We start from the raw sequence: 17386 nt of genomic DNA, 5'->3' as shown, positions 1-17386 counted from the left end.
TTTTATTTACAAAAGGAATGGGGTATCCATTACCAAAAAGAATATCTCTGATAAAATTTATTTCTGCATTTATATATGAATGGGAGCAAATATTTAGGGCCCGATCAATGAGGGAAATTACAACTGCTCTTTTAACCTATATTCATTTCCTATATTCATAACTCGGCAGATTTGATTAAAAAACTTAGCAACACAAGTATTTCAGAAAACACAATAGTTAGTAGTTTCGACATTGTTTCCATGTATACAAATATAGATGTAACTATTTCAGAGGAATTATTAAAAAACAAAATAGAAGAAAATTACCACTTGATCGAGACTTCAGCGACAGGAATTGATTGTGAAGTTTTAATGACTCTTGTTAAAATTTGTAATAAGTTTTCTATGTATTTTCAATTTCGGGATTCTTTTTATCAGCAAAAAAATGGATTACCCATGGGGGCACCTTTATCCGGGCTACTAGCAAATATTTATGTCGAGAATCTTGAGAATTGGGCATTGAATTCTTATTTTCTAAAACATGTCTATTGGGGTCGTTATATGGATGACGTAATTTCACTTTGGAATTATGGGGAAGCTGAACTTCGGGGCTTCTTAGATCATCTTAACACTTATGACCGAAATTTGCAGTTCACCCTTGAAGTTGAAATTGAAAATAAACTACCGTTTTTAGATGTATTAATTATTCGTAATGCTGATAAACTGGATTTTACTATATATCGAAAGCCAACACAAAACAATAGATATCTTCACTTTAATTCAAATCACCCCCCACAAGTTAAAAGAGCAGTTGTAATTTCCCTCATTGATCGGGCCCTAAATATTTGCTCCCATTCATATATAAATGCAGAAATAAATTTTATCAGAGATATTCTTTTTGGTAATGGATACCCCATTCCTTTTGTAAATAAAATAATTAGCCGCAGAATAAAAAGACATTCTTGTAAAATCGAAGAAGATACTTCACAATGTGAGGCTATTGATAAGCCCTCAAATATTGTCTATCTTCCGTATATCCCAAAGATTACAACAAAATTAAAAAATATTTGCACAAAAAATAATCTGTACGTAGTTTTTACTAATAATTTTAAAATCATCAATTTCTTAAATTCGGGTAAAGATAAGACCCCAGTTACTCGCCAAAGAGGGGTCTATCAAATACCCTGTGATTGCGGAAAATACTATGTCGGCAGGACCCATCAGAATCTAGACAAAAGGTTACAACAGCATAAAAATGACATAGACAAGGCCTTAATTTCAAATGGTTCCAACAATTCCTTTGATTCTGCTCTAGGTTGGCATATATTTAATAATCCGTCCCACATGATACTTTTTGAAAACTCTTCACTCATTAGTAATGATTTGGGAATAAAACAGGTGGTTCGAGAATCAATTGAAATTAATCTCAAAATAAATAAAAATATTTCTTTGAACAGGGACTTGGGGGAATACTCATTAAATTCTTTATACTCAAATTTAATTAAAAATGATCTAACAAAATATTTTACTAAACCAATTTATAATAGTACTGAACCAACTACGAAAAGGCCTTTGAGACAGGCTGCTAAACAAGCAAGATTAGCTTTAAGAAATTGCATCTAATCATTTTATTCTCTTTAGTTTGAATGAGTTTATATTTCTTCATTTCATTCTTTTCGCCAGTCCTGGTTGAACTTCGCTGAAGTAAGGATGCTAGGGCTATATTTTTAAAAAAAAATTGTTTTAATAAGTGTTTTTATATTCAGTTTTAATTCTCACAATTTGATGTAAGTTCTTTTATATATATATATAGTGTTGTATTGTGCTGAAGACGGCCCTTGGACATAGGGCCGAAATATCTACATAAATAATTTCCATTGTCTTGAAAAAACTTTCCCTATTGTTTCTACGTTGTATTTGTTTGTTATGGAAAGGCAGTGTGGTCTTCGTCGCTATTTTAGATTCTTCAGTCTAACAGTTTGTGGTAACGAACTGTAGTAAGGAGCGACCCGGCTCAATAGTAACCGAAACTCTAAAAAATGTAATTTTGATATCAATTGTTACATCAAAAGAATCGCATTTTAATGCTGATTTTAAATATATAAGTTTCAGCAAGATTAGTTATACCCATAAAAAGTTACGAGCCTGAGTAAATTTGCCTCATTTTAGAAAATAGGGGGAAACATTCCCTAAAAGTCATACAATCTTAACGAAAATCACACCATCAGATTCAGCGTATCAGAGAACCTTTTTTGTAGAAGTTTCAAGCTCCTATCTACAAAAACGTGGAATTTCGCATTTTTTGCCAGAAAAGAAATCACGGATGCGTGTTTATTTGATTTTTGTTGGTTTTTTTGTTTGTTTTTTTGTTTGTTTTTTTTCCCAGGGGTGATTGTATCGACTCAGTGGTCCTAGAATGTCGCAAGAGGGCTCATTCTAACGGAAAGCAAAAGTTCTAGTGCTCTTTTTAAGTGACCAAAAAATTTGGAGGGCCAATTGTTTGATTTTTTTTCCCAGGGGTGATTGTATCGACTCAGTGGTCCTAGAATGTCGCAAGAGGGCTCATTCTAACGGAAGGCAAAAGTTCTAGTGCTCTTTTTAAGTGACCAAAAATTTGGAGGGCCCCTAGGCCCCCTCCCACGCTCATTTTTTCCCCAAGGTCACCGGATCAAAATTCTGAGATACCCATTTTATTCACCATAGTCGAAAAACCTAATATCTATGTCTTTAGGGACGACTTACTCCCCCAGTCCCCGTACGAGGGGCTGCAATTTACAAACTTTGACCTGTGATTACATATAGAAATGGTTACTGGGAAGTGTACAGACGTCTTCAGGGGATTTTTTTGGTTTAGGGGGAGATCTGAGGGGGGAGGTAAGTGGGAAGATATTTCCATGGAGAAACTTCTCATGGGAGAAAAGTATTTCAATGAAGGATTTTCTAGCATTATTTGAAAAAACAGTTAAAAAATAAATATGAAACGTTTTTTCTACTGAAAGTAAGGAGCAGCATTAAAGCTTAAAACGAACAAAAAATATTACGCATATGAGGGGTTTACCTCCTCGTTATGCCTCACTCTTTACGCTAAAGTATTTTTAGTAATTTCAATTATTTATTCTACGGCCTTTGCGATTCAGAGGTCATTCTTAAGCAAATGGATAAAATTTAGTGTAAGCTTTAGTGTAAAGAGCGAGGTATCGACATGATTTGAACCCCCTCATATACGTAATAAAAACATACGAATATAGAAGTTCGTTACGTAACTTATTTCGTAAGTTACGTATATTTTTACCAATGAAAACGTTGGTAAAAAATTAAAAGTTCTAGTTGCTTTTTTAAGTAATCAAAAAATTGGAGGGCAACTAGGCCTCCTCCCTCGCTCATTTTTTCTCAAAATCCTCCGATTAATTGCAATTATTTAATATGCAAATTTCGTTGTAATTATTTATATAGGAAGAGCCAAGATCAAAACATGCATTAATTCTAAAACGTCCAGAAATTAAATAAAAACAAGTTTTTTTTTAAATGAAAGTAAGGAGCAACATTAAATCTTAAAACGAAAAGAAATTACTCCGTATATAAAAGGGGATTTTCCTCCTCAACGGCCCGCTCTTACGGTAAAGTTTCTTACTGCTTTAAAAATAGAGTTAAGAGAAAGAGTCAAACTTTAGCGTAAAGAGCGGGGCGTTGAGGAGGAAAAGCCCCTTTTATATACGGAGTAATTTCTGTTCGTTTTAAGTTTTAATGTTGCTCCTTACTTTCATTTTAAAAAACTTGTTTTTTTTATTTAATACATACAAAGATAGAGTTTTTTCTTTTCGTAAGAGAGCTAGAAAAATATTATCACTAATTAACAGAAACAAAACCCATTTCTTAGCCACAATAAATTGATTGCTACCTTGCTAAAAACTAGCAGCTTTTCTGTGCCCCTTCTCTTAATCAGAGGCGTAATTTGCAATGGGATGGGGGAGGGGCAACTTCCCACTAGTTTCCCCCAGGCTAGAATTGAGTATCTTGAAAAATCTCGTCGGAGCTAAGATAGGTCTACATAATTCAAGAATCTACAGAAAAGATTATTTTCTGTATTATACTTTTGCCTTTATGGTACTATATGCCTCATTTTACATTTTTCACTTTCACTTAGCTCATTTTCACTTTACTTGAGAAAATTGGCTTCAATATCCCCCCCCCCAGGATTTTTACAAAATTACGCCCCTGCTCTTCATGTCTTAAAACATCGTTTTTTAAACCTAAATTTTTAAGCTTCTTGTTGATCCCATAGATTCCAATGATGACTTGGAATGATCTTAGGAGATATTCCTCTGCGTGTCCATATGTTTGTTAATTCAATTACTTCCTCAACGACTATACAATCTAAAGGCAGGTGTCTCTTGAACAAGCTAAAAATCAAGTTTTTCATCTAAAGAAAGTGATTGCATTGTACCTGTACTCCTGTCGAAATGTATTTTTCATCTAAGGCCAAACTTTATTCACACCGACACGTTTTTTCTAAAAGGTTTCTTTTTTTAAGAGTGTTACTGCAAAGTATTCACCTATAGTAAATCTTTTCTCATCGTATATCAATACTTCTCTACAAGGATAACATAAAATAAATGGCAAGATATTGTCTCCTTCTTTCAGCGTTTTTTTTTGTTAAAATACTCCCTTTAATAAACTTCTACAGTCTCTGGAGATTCAATTTACGCGAAAATTGACCTTTCAGAAACAGAACTTGAATGGTTTGACGGGCTTAACTCTGAATACAAAGATATACCTTTCTAAGTTGGCGGGAAAAGGATAAAAACATGACGGAAGAGAATTAGCTTCAAAAAGTGAATAAAGTTGTGTTGTAAGTCTTTCGGAGGGAACAATTTTTAATAAATGCTACTGTGGCCTTTTTGCCCTTTTTTCAGGGATCTTGATCAGGGGTATTGTACTGCTTCTGCTGCATCCCCCATCTATGAACATTTAGAACTTTATTATAGTAACACTGGTGGTTCAGAATAGCTACATCAAAGCTACTTGAAGAGCCGGGACAAACATAGAAAATTACTTACAGCTACCAATAACCAGTGGGCAGAATTGATAATCTAGGGGAAAATTACGTAGTTCCATTGGACAGCGAGCTTTGATTGTTAATCTGAAAGAATAAAGAAGTTCTAATTTGTGTTATACAACTTCCTTGCTTGAGTTTTGTTATATAGATTTTGCCTCTTGAAATCAAAATCTTAGAAACTTCAAATAATAATTAATAACAAGAGCTAAGAGCTCATATGGCACTTGTGACGAGGCGAGAAGAGCTAAGAGCCAAGAGATCATATGGTATGAGCTCTAACAAAATTCTATGAATCAATAGATTGATTTAAAAAGAAAAATAAGAGGATTAATGCCGGTCAGGATTTAAAATAAGAGCTCTGAGTCACGATGTCCTTCTAAATAATCAAAATTCATTAAGATCCGATCACCCACTCGTAAGTTATAAATACCTAATTTTTTCTAATTTTTCCTCTCCCATAAGCCCCCCAGATGGTCGAATCTGGGAAAACGACTTTACCAAGTCAAGTTGTGCAGCTCCCTGACACGCCTACCAATTTTCATTGTCCTAGCACGTCCAGAAGCACCAAACTCGCCAAATCACTGAACCCCTCCCCCCAACTCCTCCTAAGAGAGCGAATCCAGTACGATTCTGTCAATCACGTATCAAGGACATTTGTTTATTCTATCCACCAAGCTTCATCCCGATTCCTCCACTCCAAATGTTTTTCCAAGATTTCCCACTCCAACTCCCCCCATGTCAAAAGATCTGGTCGGGATTTGAAATAAGAGCTCCGAGACATGAATTCCTTCTGAAAATCAAATTTCATTAAGATCTGATCATCTATTCGAAAGATAAAAATACCCCAATTTTCACGTTTTCCAAGAATTCCGGGTTCCCCTCCACCCCCCCCCCCCCAATGTCACAGGATCTGGTCGGAATTTAAAATTATAACTTTAAAGCACAAGATCCTTCTAAATATCAAATTTAATTAAGATCCAATCACCCGCTCATAAGTTAAAAATACTTCATTTTTTCTATTTTTTCCGAAATAACCGGCCCCCTACTCCCCCCAAATGGTCAAATCAGGAAAACGACTATTTTTAATTTAATCTGGTCCGGTCCCTGATAGGCTTGCCAAATTTCATCGTCCTAACTTACCTGGAAGTGCCTAAAGTAGCAAAAGGGGACCGACAGACAGACCGACAGACCGACAGAATTTGCGATTGCCATATGTCACTTGGTCAATACCAAGTGCCATAAAAACGGAGGTGTTAATTAATTTTTTATGCATTATTTCACTTGAGAACTCTAGCTTTCATCCAAATTAAGACTTCTACGGAAATTGATGTTCTCCCCTCTGTCAGTCGTTTGTTGCCATCAAAATCATCTAATTGACTTCACATTACAAAGATTTCAAACAATAATATTAAATCAAAGCATAGTTAAACTGTGTCCTAAGTAACTGATTAAGGCCACCCACAATGTAATTTTAGTAATACCAAGATTTAGCAAGTGCTGTTTCGGGCCTATCAGGTTTTTCATTGAATTTTCTGATTCCCTGAAAAATGTTATGAAAAATTCTGATTTGGTTCAAATTAGGGCTAGCTAAATTGTGGCATTAGTAATATCTCATTGAATAGGGCTTTCTAAGGTAAGTAAGAGCCTGTAAGAGCACAAGAAAATAACATAAATAAACAATAACATCCACAAAAGTAGACAAAACTATAAATCTATTTTGTCTGTTTTAAATGAAATTATAATTATAATTGAACTGTTACAATTGGGTAAGATAATGGTAATTTTTAGTCCAAATTTTCAAAACCGTCATTAAGTTTCTCAATAGTAATCTAAACTCTAAAAAACGGAATTTATGTATATATTGGCGCTTCGCGACACCCCAACACCTAGTTGGTGGGAGCGCTTCGTGCCCCCCTAAGCCCCCCCGCGCGCGTAAGTCGTTACAAGCCATATTAGTTACGCGCCATTGTAGTTGTGTCCCTGTGTCCCACCTGTGAATATATATTTATATATATATATATATATATATATATATATATATATATATATATATATATATATATATATATATATATATATATATATATATATATATATATATATATATATATATATATATATATATATATATATATATGTTTTTAACTACGTAAAACTTGCGAATATACAACATTCTTCGCTGTCCCATTGTCTGCGCGTATAAATAGATTGTCAGGTTTACCGACTCTTGAACATGCAACATATAATTGTCCATGGGAAAACAATCCGTATTCAGATCTATACCTCATGATTCTAATGATTGCTGTTGAGCTTTGTTGATGGTGATTGCTAATCGACCATTCCCTGTGTCGCCATCGTCATTTATATATCCCCCTGTGCCCCCGGCGTCCCCGTTGTAGTTGTGTCCTTGTGTCCCGGTCGTCATTTATATTCCCTGTGTCCCGGTCGTCATTTGTGTCCCGGTGTCCCGGTATGTAATTTCATCAGTTGACAAACATGACGTCAGTCGACAAACAACTTCATGACGCATACAGCTCAATCCTTAAAATGAAGTCAGTCGACAAACATGACGTCAGTCGACACACAAACATCGACAGACACACACACACAGACAGCTTATTTTTATATATATAAATGTCCCGGTGTCCCGGTCGTCATTTGTGTCCCGATGTCCCGGTCTGTAATTTCGTCAGTTGACAAACATGACGTCATTCGACACACAAACATGACGTCACTCGACACACAACACACACACACACACACAGACAACTTATTTTTATATATATCCCGATGCCCCGGTCTGTAATTTCGTTAGTCGACAAACATGAAGTCATTCAACACACAAACATGACGTCACTCGACACACACACACACACACACACACACACACAGACAACTTATTTTTATATATATATAGATATATTTCGTAAGAAACGGAATATATATATATAAATATATATATATATATATATATATATATATATATTATATATATATATATATATATATTATATATATCTATATATATAAAAATAAGTTGTCTGTCTGTGTGTCTGTCTGTGGATCAGGTGACGTCATGTTTCTGTGTTGACTGACGTCATGAAATTAGTTGTCGTCATTTTTGCTTTGACGGTGACGTCATTCAAGATATTTAAGACATATGTTCACGTAGAAATCTAATAATGTTTAAGTTTACAATGACTGATGAACTTACCATGGCAAAAGCCGATGAAGATGCTCAAAGAGTCTATGCCAAAAAACTTGCTGCTGATAGAGAAAGTCAGAAAAGAAAGCGTGCCGAGGAATCAAAAGAACAGCAAGGAAACAGACTTGAGGCTGATAGAGAAAGAAAGAACAGAAAGCGTGCCGAGGAATCAAAAGAACAGCAAGGAAACAGGCTTGAGGCTGATAGAGAAAGAAAGAACAGAAAGCGTGCCGAGGAATCAAAAGAACAGCAAGGAAACAGGCTTGAGGCTGATAGAGAAAAAAAGAACAGAAAGCGTGCCGAGGAACTACCAGAGCAACGTGGAAGCAGACTTGCTGCTAAAAGAGAAAGTGAAAAAAGAAGGCGTGCCGAGGAATTACAAGAACAGCAAGAAATCAGGCTTGCTGCTGATAGAGAAAGTAAGAAAAGAAAGCGTGCCGAGGAATCACAAGAACAGCAAGAAATCAGGCTTGCTGCTGATAGAGAAAGTAAGAAAAGAAAGCGTGCCGAGGAATCAGAGCAACCTGAAAGTTATCGCCTGGCATTCAGGTATAACCCAGTCGATGATTATAGCTTGAGTAGATGTGTTCAAATTGGGACAATGTCTAAAATTTGTCCCTATTGCAAGGCCTTGAAATTCAATGGTGAAACAATGGGAATGTGTTGCGCCTCAGGAAAAGTTAAACTTCCTCTATTGGCTGCACAACCAGAGCCATTGAAGACGAATGAATGCTTGCCTGAAAAATTCTAATTTATGGGCACACGTAAAAATATTAAAATTAACTACAAATATGCGTGTCCGATTGCAAAACGATGACTCTGGTCAAACATTTTCAGATCAATTGCTGACAATTGGAAACGGAAAGCTCCCAGTAGACTCAATTTCAGGACGTATACAACTACCTGCTGATTTCTGCAATTTAGTGACGTCTAAAAATGAATTGATTGAAAAAGTATTTCCGAATATTCTAAAAAATTATAAAAATAATAAATGGCTAAGTGAAAGAGCAATTCTCGCACCCAAAAATATAGACGTCCACGAAATCAACAATATTGTTTTGACCAAGATTCGAGACCAGGCAGTCCTTTACAAGTCAGTCGACACAGTTTTGGAACCAAATGAAGCGGTTAATTATCCATCTGAATTTTTAAATTCCATAGATCTTTCAGGGTTTCCACCACACGTGCTACAACTAAAAATAGGCGTACCAATAATACTTTTAAGAAATATAAACCCACCAAAGCTTTGCAATGGCACTCGACTTGCCGTAAAAAAACAATGGAAAACCTAATAGAGGCCACAATCTTGACAGGGCCTTTTGAGGGTGAGGCTGTTCTTATTCCTCGCATTCCGATGATTCCAACGGATCTGCCTTTTCAATTTAAAAGATTGCAATTCCCAATTCGATTAGCATTTGCAATCACCATTAACAAAGCTCAAGGTCAATCATTAGAAAAATGTGGTATAGATCTTAATACTGATTGTTTTTCCCATGGACAATTGTACGTTGCATGTTCGAGGGTCGGTAAACCTGACAATCTATTTATATGCAGCGACAATTGGACAGCGAAGAATGTTGTATATTCGCAAGTTTTACGCAGTTAATTTGTATTGTATCTATCTATCTATCTATCTATATAAAAACGAGTTGTTTGTATGCATGTTTGTTTGTTTGTAAAAAGAGCGTTTGCATATGATGTCATTATTAGTACATACGGCTTTGTATATGCAGAGACAATGGGAAAGCCAAGAATGTTGTATATTCGCAATTTTTACGTAGTTTAACTCCTGCAGACGAAATGAATGCTTGCCTAAAAAATTCTAATTTATGGGCACACGAAAAATATTAAAATTAACTACAAATATGCGTGTCCGATTGCAAAACGATGACTCTGGTCAAACAGTAGACTCAATTTCAGGACGTATACAACTACCTGCTGATTTCTGTAATTTAGTGACGTCCAAAAATGAATTGATTGAAAAAGTATTTCCGAATATTCTAAAAAATTATAAAAATAATAAATGGCTAAGTGAAAGAGCGATTCTCGCACCCAAAAATATAGACGTCCATGAAATCAACAATATTGTTTTGACCAAGATTCGAGACCAGGCAGTCCTTTACAAGTCAGTCGACACAGTTTTGGAACCAAATGAAGCGGTTAATTATCCATCTGAATTTTTAAATTCCATAGATCCTTCAGGGTTTCAACCACACGTGCTAGAACTAAAAATAGGCGTACCAATAATACTTTTAAGAAATATCAACCCACCAAAGCTTTGCAATGGCACGCGACTTGCCGTAAAAAAAAAACAATGGAAAACCTAATAGAGGCCACAATCTTGACAGGGCCTTATGAGGGTGAGGCTGTTCTTATTCCTCGCATTCCCATGATTCCAACGGATCTGCTTTTTCAATTTAAAAGATTGCAATTCCCAATTCGATTAGTATTTGCAATCACCATTAACAAAGCTCAAGGTCAATCATTAGAAAAATGTGGTATAGATCTTAATACTGATTGTTTTTCCCATGGACAATTGTACGTTGCATGTTCGAGGGTCGGTAAACCTGACAATGTATTTATATGCAGCGACAATTGGACAGCGAAGAATGTTGTATATTCGCAAGTTTTACGCAGTTAATTTGTATTGTATCTATCTATCTATCTATCTATATAAAAACGAGTTGTGTGGATGCATGTTTGTTTGTTTGTAAAAAGAGCGTTTGCATATGACGTCATTATTAGTACATATGGCTTTGTATATGCACAGACAATGGGAAAGCCAAGAATGTTGTTTATTCGCAATTTTTACGTAGTTTGAAACACATATATAAATCTATCTATATTCATAGGTGGGACACAGGGACACAACTACAATGGCGCATAACTAATATGGCGCGTAACGACTTACGCGCGCGGGGGGGCTTGGGGGGGCGCGAAGCGCCCCACCAACTAGGTGTTGGGGTTGCGCAAAGCGCCACCCCAACAGCTAGTATAAAAATAAGTTGTCTGTCTGTTTGTCTGTCTGTGGATCAGGTGACGTCATGTTTCTGTGTTGACTGACGTCATGAAATTAGTTGTCGTCATTTTTGCTTTGACGGTGACGTCATTAACGGTATTTAAGACATTTGTTCACGGAAAAATGTTTAATTGTAAAATGACTGAAGAACCTACAATGGCAACAGCCGAGGAAGCTGCTCAGAGTTTATGCCAAAAACCTTGCTGCTGATAGAGAAAGTAAGAAAAGAAATCGTTCCGAGGAATCACAAGAACAGCAAGAAAACAGGCTTGCGGCTAAAGAACGCAAAACCGCGCAGTTAGATGAAAATCCACCTGGACAGCGAGAGTCAAAACATATCAAAACTGAAAATGATAGCGATGATGATTGGGTTTGGGATTTTGACTTGGATAAGGTCATCAATGCCTACCAGATTTAAGTTAAAAAAACAAAGGTTCGTCGATATGTACTTCATAGTGACGCTGAAAAATAAAGAAGAAAAAGAAAACTGAAAAAAGAAAAAAGGTAAAAAACTAAAAAAAAAACTAAAAAGAAAAAACACTCAAAGAGAAATTACAGACCGGGACACAAATGACGACCGAGACAGAGGGAATATAAGTGACGACCGGGAACCTCAAAGAGAAATTACAGACTGGGACACCCGGACTCAAATCACGACCGGGACACAGGGAATATAAATGACGACCGGGACACAGGGACACAACTACAACGGGGACGCCGGGGGCACAGGCGGGATATATAAATGACGACCGGGACACAGGGATTGTTCGAATAGAAATTACAGACCGGGACACCGGGACACAAATGACGACCGGGACACCGGGACACAGGGAATATAAATGACGACCGGGACACTCAAAGAGAAATTACAAACTGGGACACCGGGACACAAATGACGACCGGGACACAGGGAATATAAATGACGACCGGGACACAGGGACACATCATTAGAATAATGAGGTATAGATCTGAATACGGATTGTTTTTCCCATGGACAATTATATGTTGCATGTTCAAGAGTCAGTAAACCTGACAATCTATTTATATGCACAGACAATGGGACAGCGAAGAATTTTGTATATTCGCATGTTTTACGTAGTTAAAAACATATATTTATATCTATCTCTATTCACAGGTGGGACACAGGGACACAACTACAATGGCGCGTAACTAATATGGCGCGTAACGACTTACGCGCGCGGGGGGGCTTGGGGGGGCGCGAAGCGCCCCACCAACTAGGTGTTGGGGTGGCGCGAAGCGCCACCCCAACAGCTAGTATATATATATATAAAAATAAGTTGTCTGTCTTTGTGTCTGTCTGTCAGGTGACGTCATGTTTCTGTGTCGACTGACGTCATGAAGTTAGTTGTCGTCATTTTTGCTATGACGGTGACGTCATTCAAGATATTTAAGATATGCGTTCACGTAGAAATATATTAATGTTTAACTTTAAAATAACTGAGGAACTTACAATGGCAACAGCCGAGGAAGATGCTCAAAGAGTCTATGCCAAAAAACTTGCTGCTGATAGAGAAAGTCAGAAAAGAAAGCGTGCCGAGGAATCAAAAGAACAGCAAGGAAACAGGCTTGAGGCTGATAGGGAAAGAAAGAACAGAAAGCGTGCCATTCTCAGGCGAGAATCATAAATTTTTAAAATTGTACTTCGTCAGTGATAGAAATTCTGAATTGAATGCATTTATGATACGATAATGCATTGTGTCGATAACAACGTTGGAGAAATTTTCTTTTTGGATGCGCCAGGAAGTACTGGTAAAACGTTTGTGATAAAACTGATTCTGGCATCAATTCGATCAAAAAATGATATAGCGTTGGCAATTGCGTCGTCCGGAATAGCCGCAGCATTGCTGCCTGGTGGAAGAACTGCTCATTCCGCTTTGAAATTGCCTCTGAATTTGTATTCTACAGAAACTCCCACGTGCAATATTTCCAAATCATCTGCGATAGGTAAAGTATTGCAGCAATGCAAACTTATTATTTGGGATGAGTGCACAATGGCACACAAAAAATCGCTCTAGGCTCTGGATCAATGCTTGAAAGATTTGCGAGGGAAGTCGAAACCCTTTGGCAGCACATTAATATTGCTTGCGGGAGATTTTAGGCAAACATTACCTATAATACCTAGATCAACTCCTGCAGACGAAATGAATGCTTGCCTGAAAAATTCTAATTTATGGGCACACGTAAAAACATTAAAATTAACTACAAATATGCGTGTCCGATAGCAAAACGATGACTCTGGTCAAACATTTTCAGATCAATTGCTGGCAATTGGAAACGGAAAGCTCCCAGTAGACTCAATTTCAGGACGTATAAAACTACCTGCTGATTTCTGTAATTTAGTGACGCCCAAAAATGAATTGATTGAAAAAGTATTTCCGAATATTCTAAAAAATTATAAAAATAACAAATGCCTAAGTGAAAGAGCGATTCTCGCACCCAAAAATATAGAGGTCCACGAAATCAACAATATTGTTTTGACCAAGATTCGAGACCAGGCAGTCCTTTACAAGTCAGTCGACACAGTTTTGGAACCAAATGAAGCGGTTAATTATCCATCTGAATTTTTAAATTCCGTGGTTCTTTCAGGGTTTCTACCACATGTGCTAAAACTAAAAATAGGCGTACCAATAATACTTTTAAGAAATATCAACCCACCAAAGCTTTGCAATGGCACGCGACTTGCCGTAAAAAAAACAAAACAATGGAAAACCTAAAAGAGGCCACAATCTTGACAGGGCCTTTTGAGGGTGAAGCTGTTCTTATTCCTCGAATTCCCATGATTCCAACGGATCTGCCTTTTCAATTTAAAAGATTGCAATTCCCAATTCGATTAGCATTTGCAATCACCATTAACAAAGCTCAAGGTCAATCATTAGAAAAATGTGGTATAGATCTTAATACTGATTGTTTTTCCCATGGACAATTGTACGTTGCATGTTCGAGGGTCGGTAAACATGATAATCTATTTATATGCAGCGACAATTGGACAGCGAAGAATGTTGTATATTCGCAAGTTTTACGCAGTTAATTTGTATTGTATCTATCTATCTATCTATCTATATAAAAACGAGTTGTGTGTATGCATGTTTGTTTGTAAAAAGAGCGTTTGCATATGACGTCATTATTAGTACATACGGCTTTGTATATGCACAGACAATGGGTAAGCCAAGAATGTTGTATATTCGCAATTTTTACGTAGTTTGAAACACATATATAAGTCTATCTATATTCACAGGTGGGACACAGGGACACAACTACAATGGCGCGTAACTAATGTGGCGCGTAACGACTTACGCACGAGGGGGGCTTGGGGGGGTGCGAAGCGCCCCACCAACTAGGTGTTGGGGTGGCGCGAAGCGCCACCCCAACATCTAGTATATCTATATATATAAAATAAGTTGTCTGTCTGTGTGTCTGTCTGTCAGGTGAGGTCATATTTCTGTGTCGACTGACGTCATGAAGTTAGTTGAAGTTAGCTACTTTCAAAGTAAAAGGGCAAATTTATCATAGAGCAGGGTCCTTCCTACCATTCTCAGGCGAGAATCATAAATTTTTACAATTGTACTTCATCAATGATAGAAATTCTGAATTGAATGCACGTTGCGAAATTTCTCCCAACGTTGAAAGGACAATCGTTTCCCAATTGCAACATCTTTTCAAATGAAGCGGTTAATTATCCATCTGAATTTTTAAATTCCGTGGATCTTTCAGGGTTTCCACCAAACGTGCTACAACTAAAAATAGGCGTACAAATAATACTTTTAAGAAATATCAACCCACCAAAGCTTTGCAATGGCACGCGACTTGCCGCAAAAAAAACAATGGAAAACCTAATAGAGGCCACAATCTTGACAGGGCCTTTTGAGGGTGAGGCTGTTCTTATTCCTCGCATTCCCATGATTCCAACGGATCTGCCTTTTCAATTTAAAAGATTGCAATTCCCAATTCGATTAGCATTTGCAATCACCATTAACAAAGCTCAAGGTCAATCATTAGAAAAATGTGGTATAGATCTCTATATATATAAAAATAAGTTGTCTGTCTGTGTGTCTGTCTCTCAGGTGACGTCATGTTTCTGTGTCGACTGACGTCATGAAGTTAGTTGTCGTCATTTTTGCTATGACGGTGACGTTTATAAGACATATATGTTCACGTAGAAATCTATTAATGTTTAAGTTTAAAATGACTGATGAACTTACAATGGCAAAAGCCGATGAAGATGCTCAAAGAGTCTATGCCAAAAAACTTGCTGCTGATAGAGAAAGTCAGAAAAGAAAGCGTGCCGAGGAATCAAAAGAACAGCAAGGAAACAGGTTTGAGGGTAAAGAACGCAAAACCGCGCAGTTAGATGAAGATCCACCTGGACAGCGAGAGTCAAAACATATACAAACTGAAAATGATAGCGATGATGATTGGGTTTGGGATTTTGACTTGGATACGGTCATCAATGCCTACCAGATTTTAGTTAAAAAAACAAAGGTTCGGCGATATGTATTTCATAGTGAAGCTGAAAAATAAAGAAGAAAAAGAAAACTGAAAAAAGAAAAAATGTAAAAAACTAAAAAATACTAAAAAGAAAAAACACTCAAAGAGAAATTACAGACCGGGACACAAATGACGACCGGGACAGAGGGAATATAAATAACGACCGGGACACTCAAAGAGAAATTACAGACTGGGATACCGGGACACAAATGACGACCGGGACACAGGGAATATAAATGACGACCAGGACACAGGTATTTAAGAATATCGTTCAAAGACAAATTTTAAATTGTAAGAAGACCGTTGAAAAAGAAATTTCTAATTATAAAATGACTGAAGAACCTACAATGGCAACGGTACCACCATCGAAGTAGACAACCAGTGGGTTGTTCCATATTCTCCATTATTATCAAAAACATTTAATGCACACATAAACGTTGAATACTGTAACTCCGTAAAGGCAATCAAATACATATGTAAATACGTCAACAAAGGCAGTGACATGGCAGTTTTTGGCTTGCAGCCTGAAATCAAAGATTTCGACGAAATCGTACAATATCAGGCTGGAAGATACATAAGCAGTAATGAAGCTGTTTGGCGAATTCTTTCATTTCCGATACATGAACGTAGTCCAGCTGTTGTTCACTTAGCGGTACATTTACAGAATGGTCAACGTGTTTATTTCTCGGGAACCAACGTGCAACAAAGAGCCCTGAATCCACCAGATACAAAATTAACAGCTTTTTTTCGCTTTGCAAAAATGATTCTTTTGCAAAAAACTGCTGTATACTGAAGTGCCTTCGTATTACACGTGGAATACTAAAAATAAAGTATTTGAACGTCGAAAACAGGGTAAGTCAGTCGACGGCCAACCTACCATCTTCAAAGATACCACGATGGGAAGACTCTACACCGTTCACCCCAATCAACATGAATGCTTCTTTCTACGCCTGCTTTTGGTGAATGTACCCGGTCCGACATCCTTTGAGTATTTGAGAACTGCAAACGGTACTATACATGACACTTACCGTAGTGCATGCCTAGCTCTGAATTTATTGCAGAATGACAAACACTGGGATAACTGCATCAATGACGCGTGCGAAACGTCAACCCCAAGTCAAATTCGTGCATTGTTTGGCATCATTTTAACAACTTGCTCTCCATTTTTTCCATGGACAATTGTACGTTGCATGTTCGAGGGTCGGTAAACCTGACAATCTATTAATATGCAGCGACAATTGGACAGCGAAGAATGTTGTATATTCGCAAGTTTTACGCAGTTAATTTGTATTGTATCTATCTATCTATCTATCTATCTATATAAAAACGAGTTGTGTGTATGCATGTTTGTTTGTTTGTAAAAAGAGCGTTTGCATATGACGTCATTATTAGTACATACGGCTTTGTATATGCACAGACCATGGGAAAGCCAAGAATGTTGTATATTCGCAATTTTTACGTAGTTTAAAACACATATATAAATCTATCTATATTAGGGACACAACTACAATGGCGCGTAACTAATATGGCGCGTAACGACTTACGCGCGCGGGGGGGCTTGGGGGGGCGCGAAGCGCCCCACAAACTGGGTGTTGGGGTGGCGCGAAGCGCCACCCCAACA

The 17386-nt window shown here is 37.1% G+C and overlaps 2 protein-coding genes across 4 annotated transcripts in view; one reads left to right on the top strand and one right to left on the bottom strand.

The window, feature by feature from the left end:
* The window catches only part of LOC136040349 (gamma-aminobutyric acid receptor alpha-like), a 143428-nt gene that overhangs the window by 66850 nt on the left and 59192 nt on the right, over positions 1-17386 (bottom strand). For all 3 annotated transcript variants that reach the window (XM_065724596.1, XM_065724595.1, XM_065724594.1), the window contains exon 5: positions 5037-5119. In XM_065724596.1, the coding sequence (XP_065580668.1) occupies positions 5037-5119 (83 nt within the window). The remainder of the gene's footprint in view (positions 1-5036; positions 5120-17386) is intronic.
* LOC136040350 (uncharacterized) overlaps positions 415-17386 on the top strand; it is a 41516-nt gene continuing 24544 nt past the window's right edge. Inside the window, exon 1 of the mRNA XM_065724597.1 lies at positions 415-1766. Within this exon, the coding sequence (XP_065580669.1) occupies positions 436-1602 (1167 nt within the window). The 5' untranslated portion in view covers positions 415-435 and the 3' untranslated portion in view covers positions 1603-1766. The remainder of the gene's footprint in view (positions 1767-17386) is intronic.

The sequence above is a fragment of the Artemia franciscana genome, chromosome 20 (genome assembly GCF_032884065.1).
Source record: "Artemia franciscana chromosome 20, ASM3288406v1, whole genome shotgun sequence".
NCBI lineage: Eukaryota > Metazoa > Arthropoda > Branchiopoda > Anostraca > Artemiidae > Artemia > Artemia franciscana.
The sequence above is the reverse complement of the archived record's forward strand: the minus strand, read 5'-3'. Positions and strand labels throughout refer to the sequence as shown.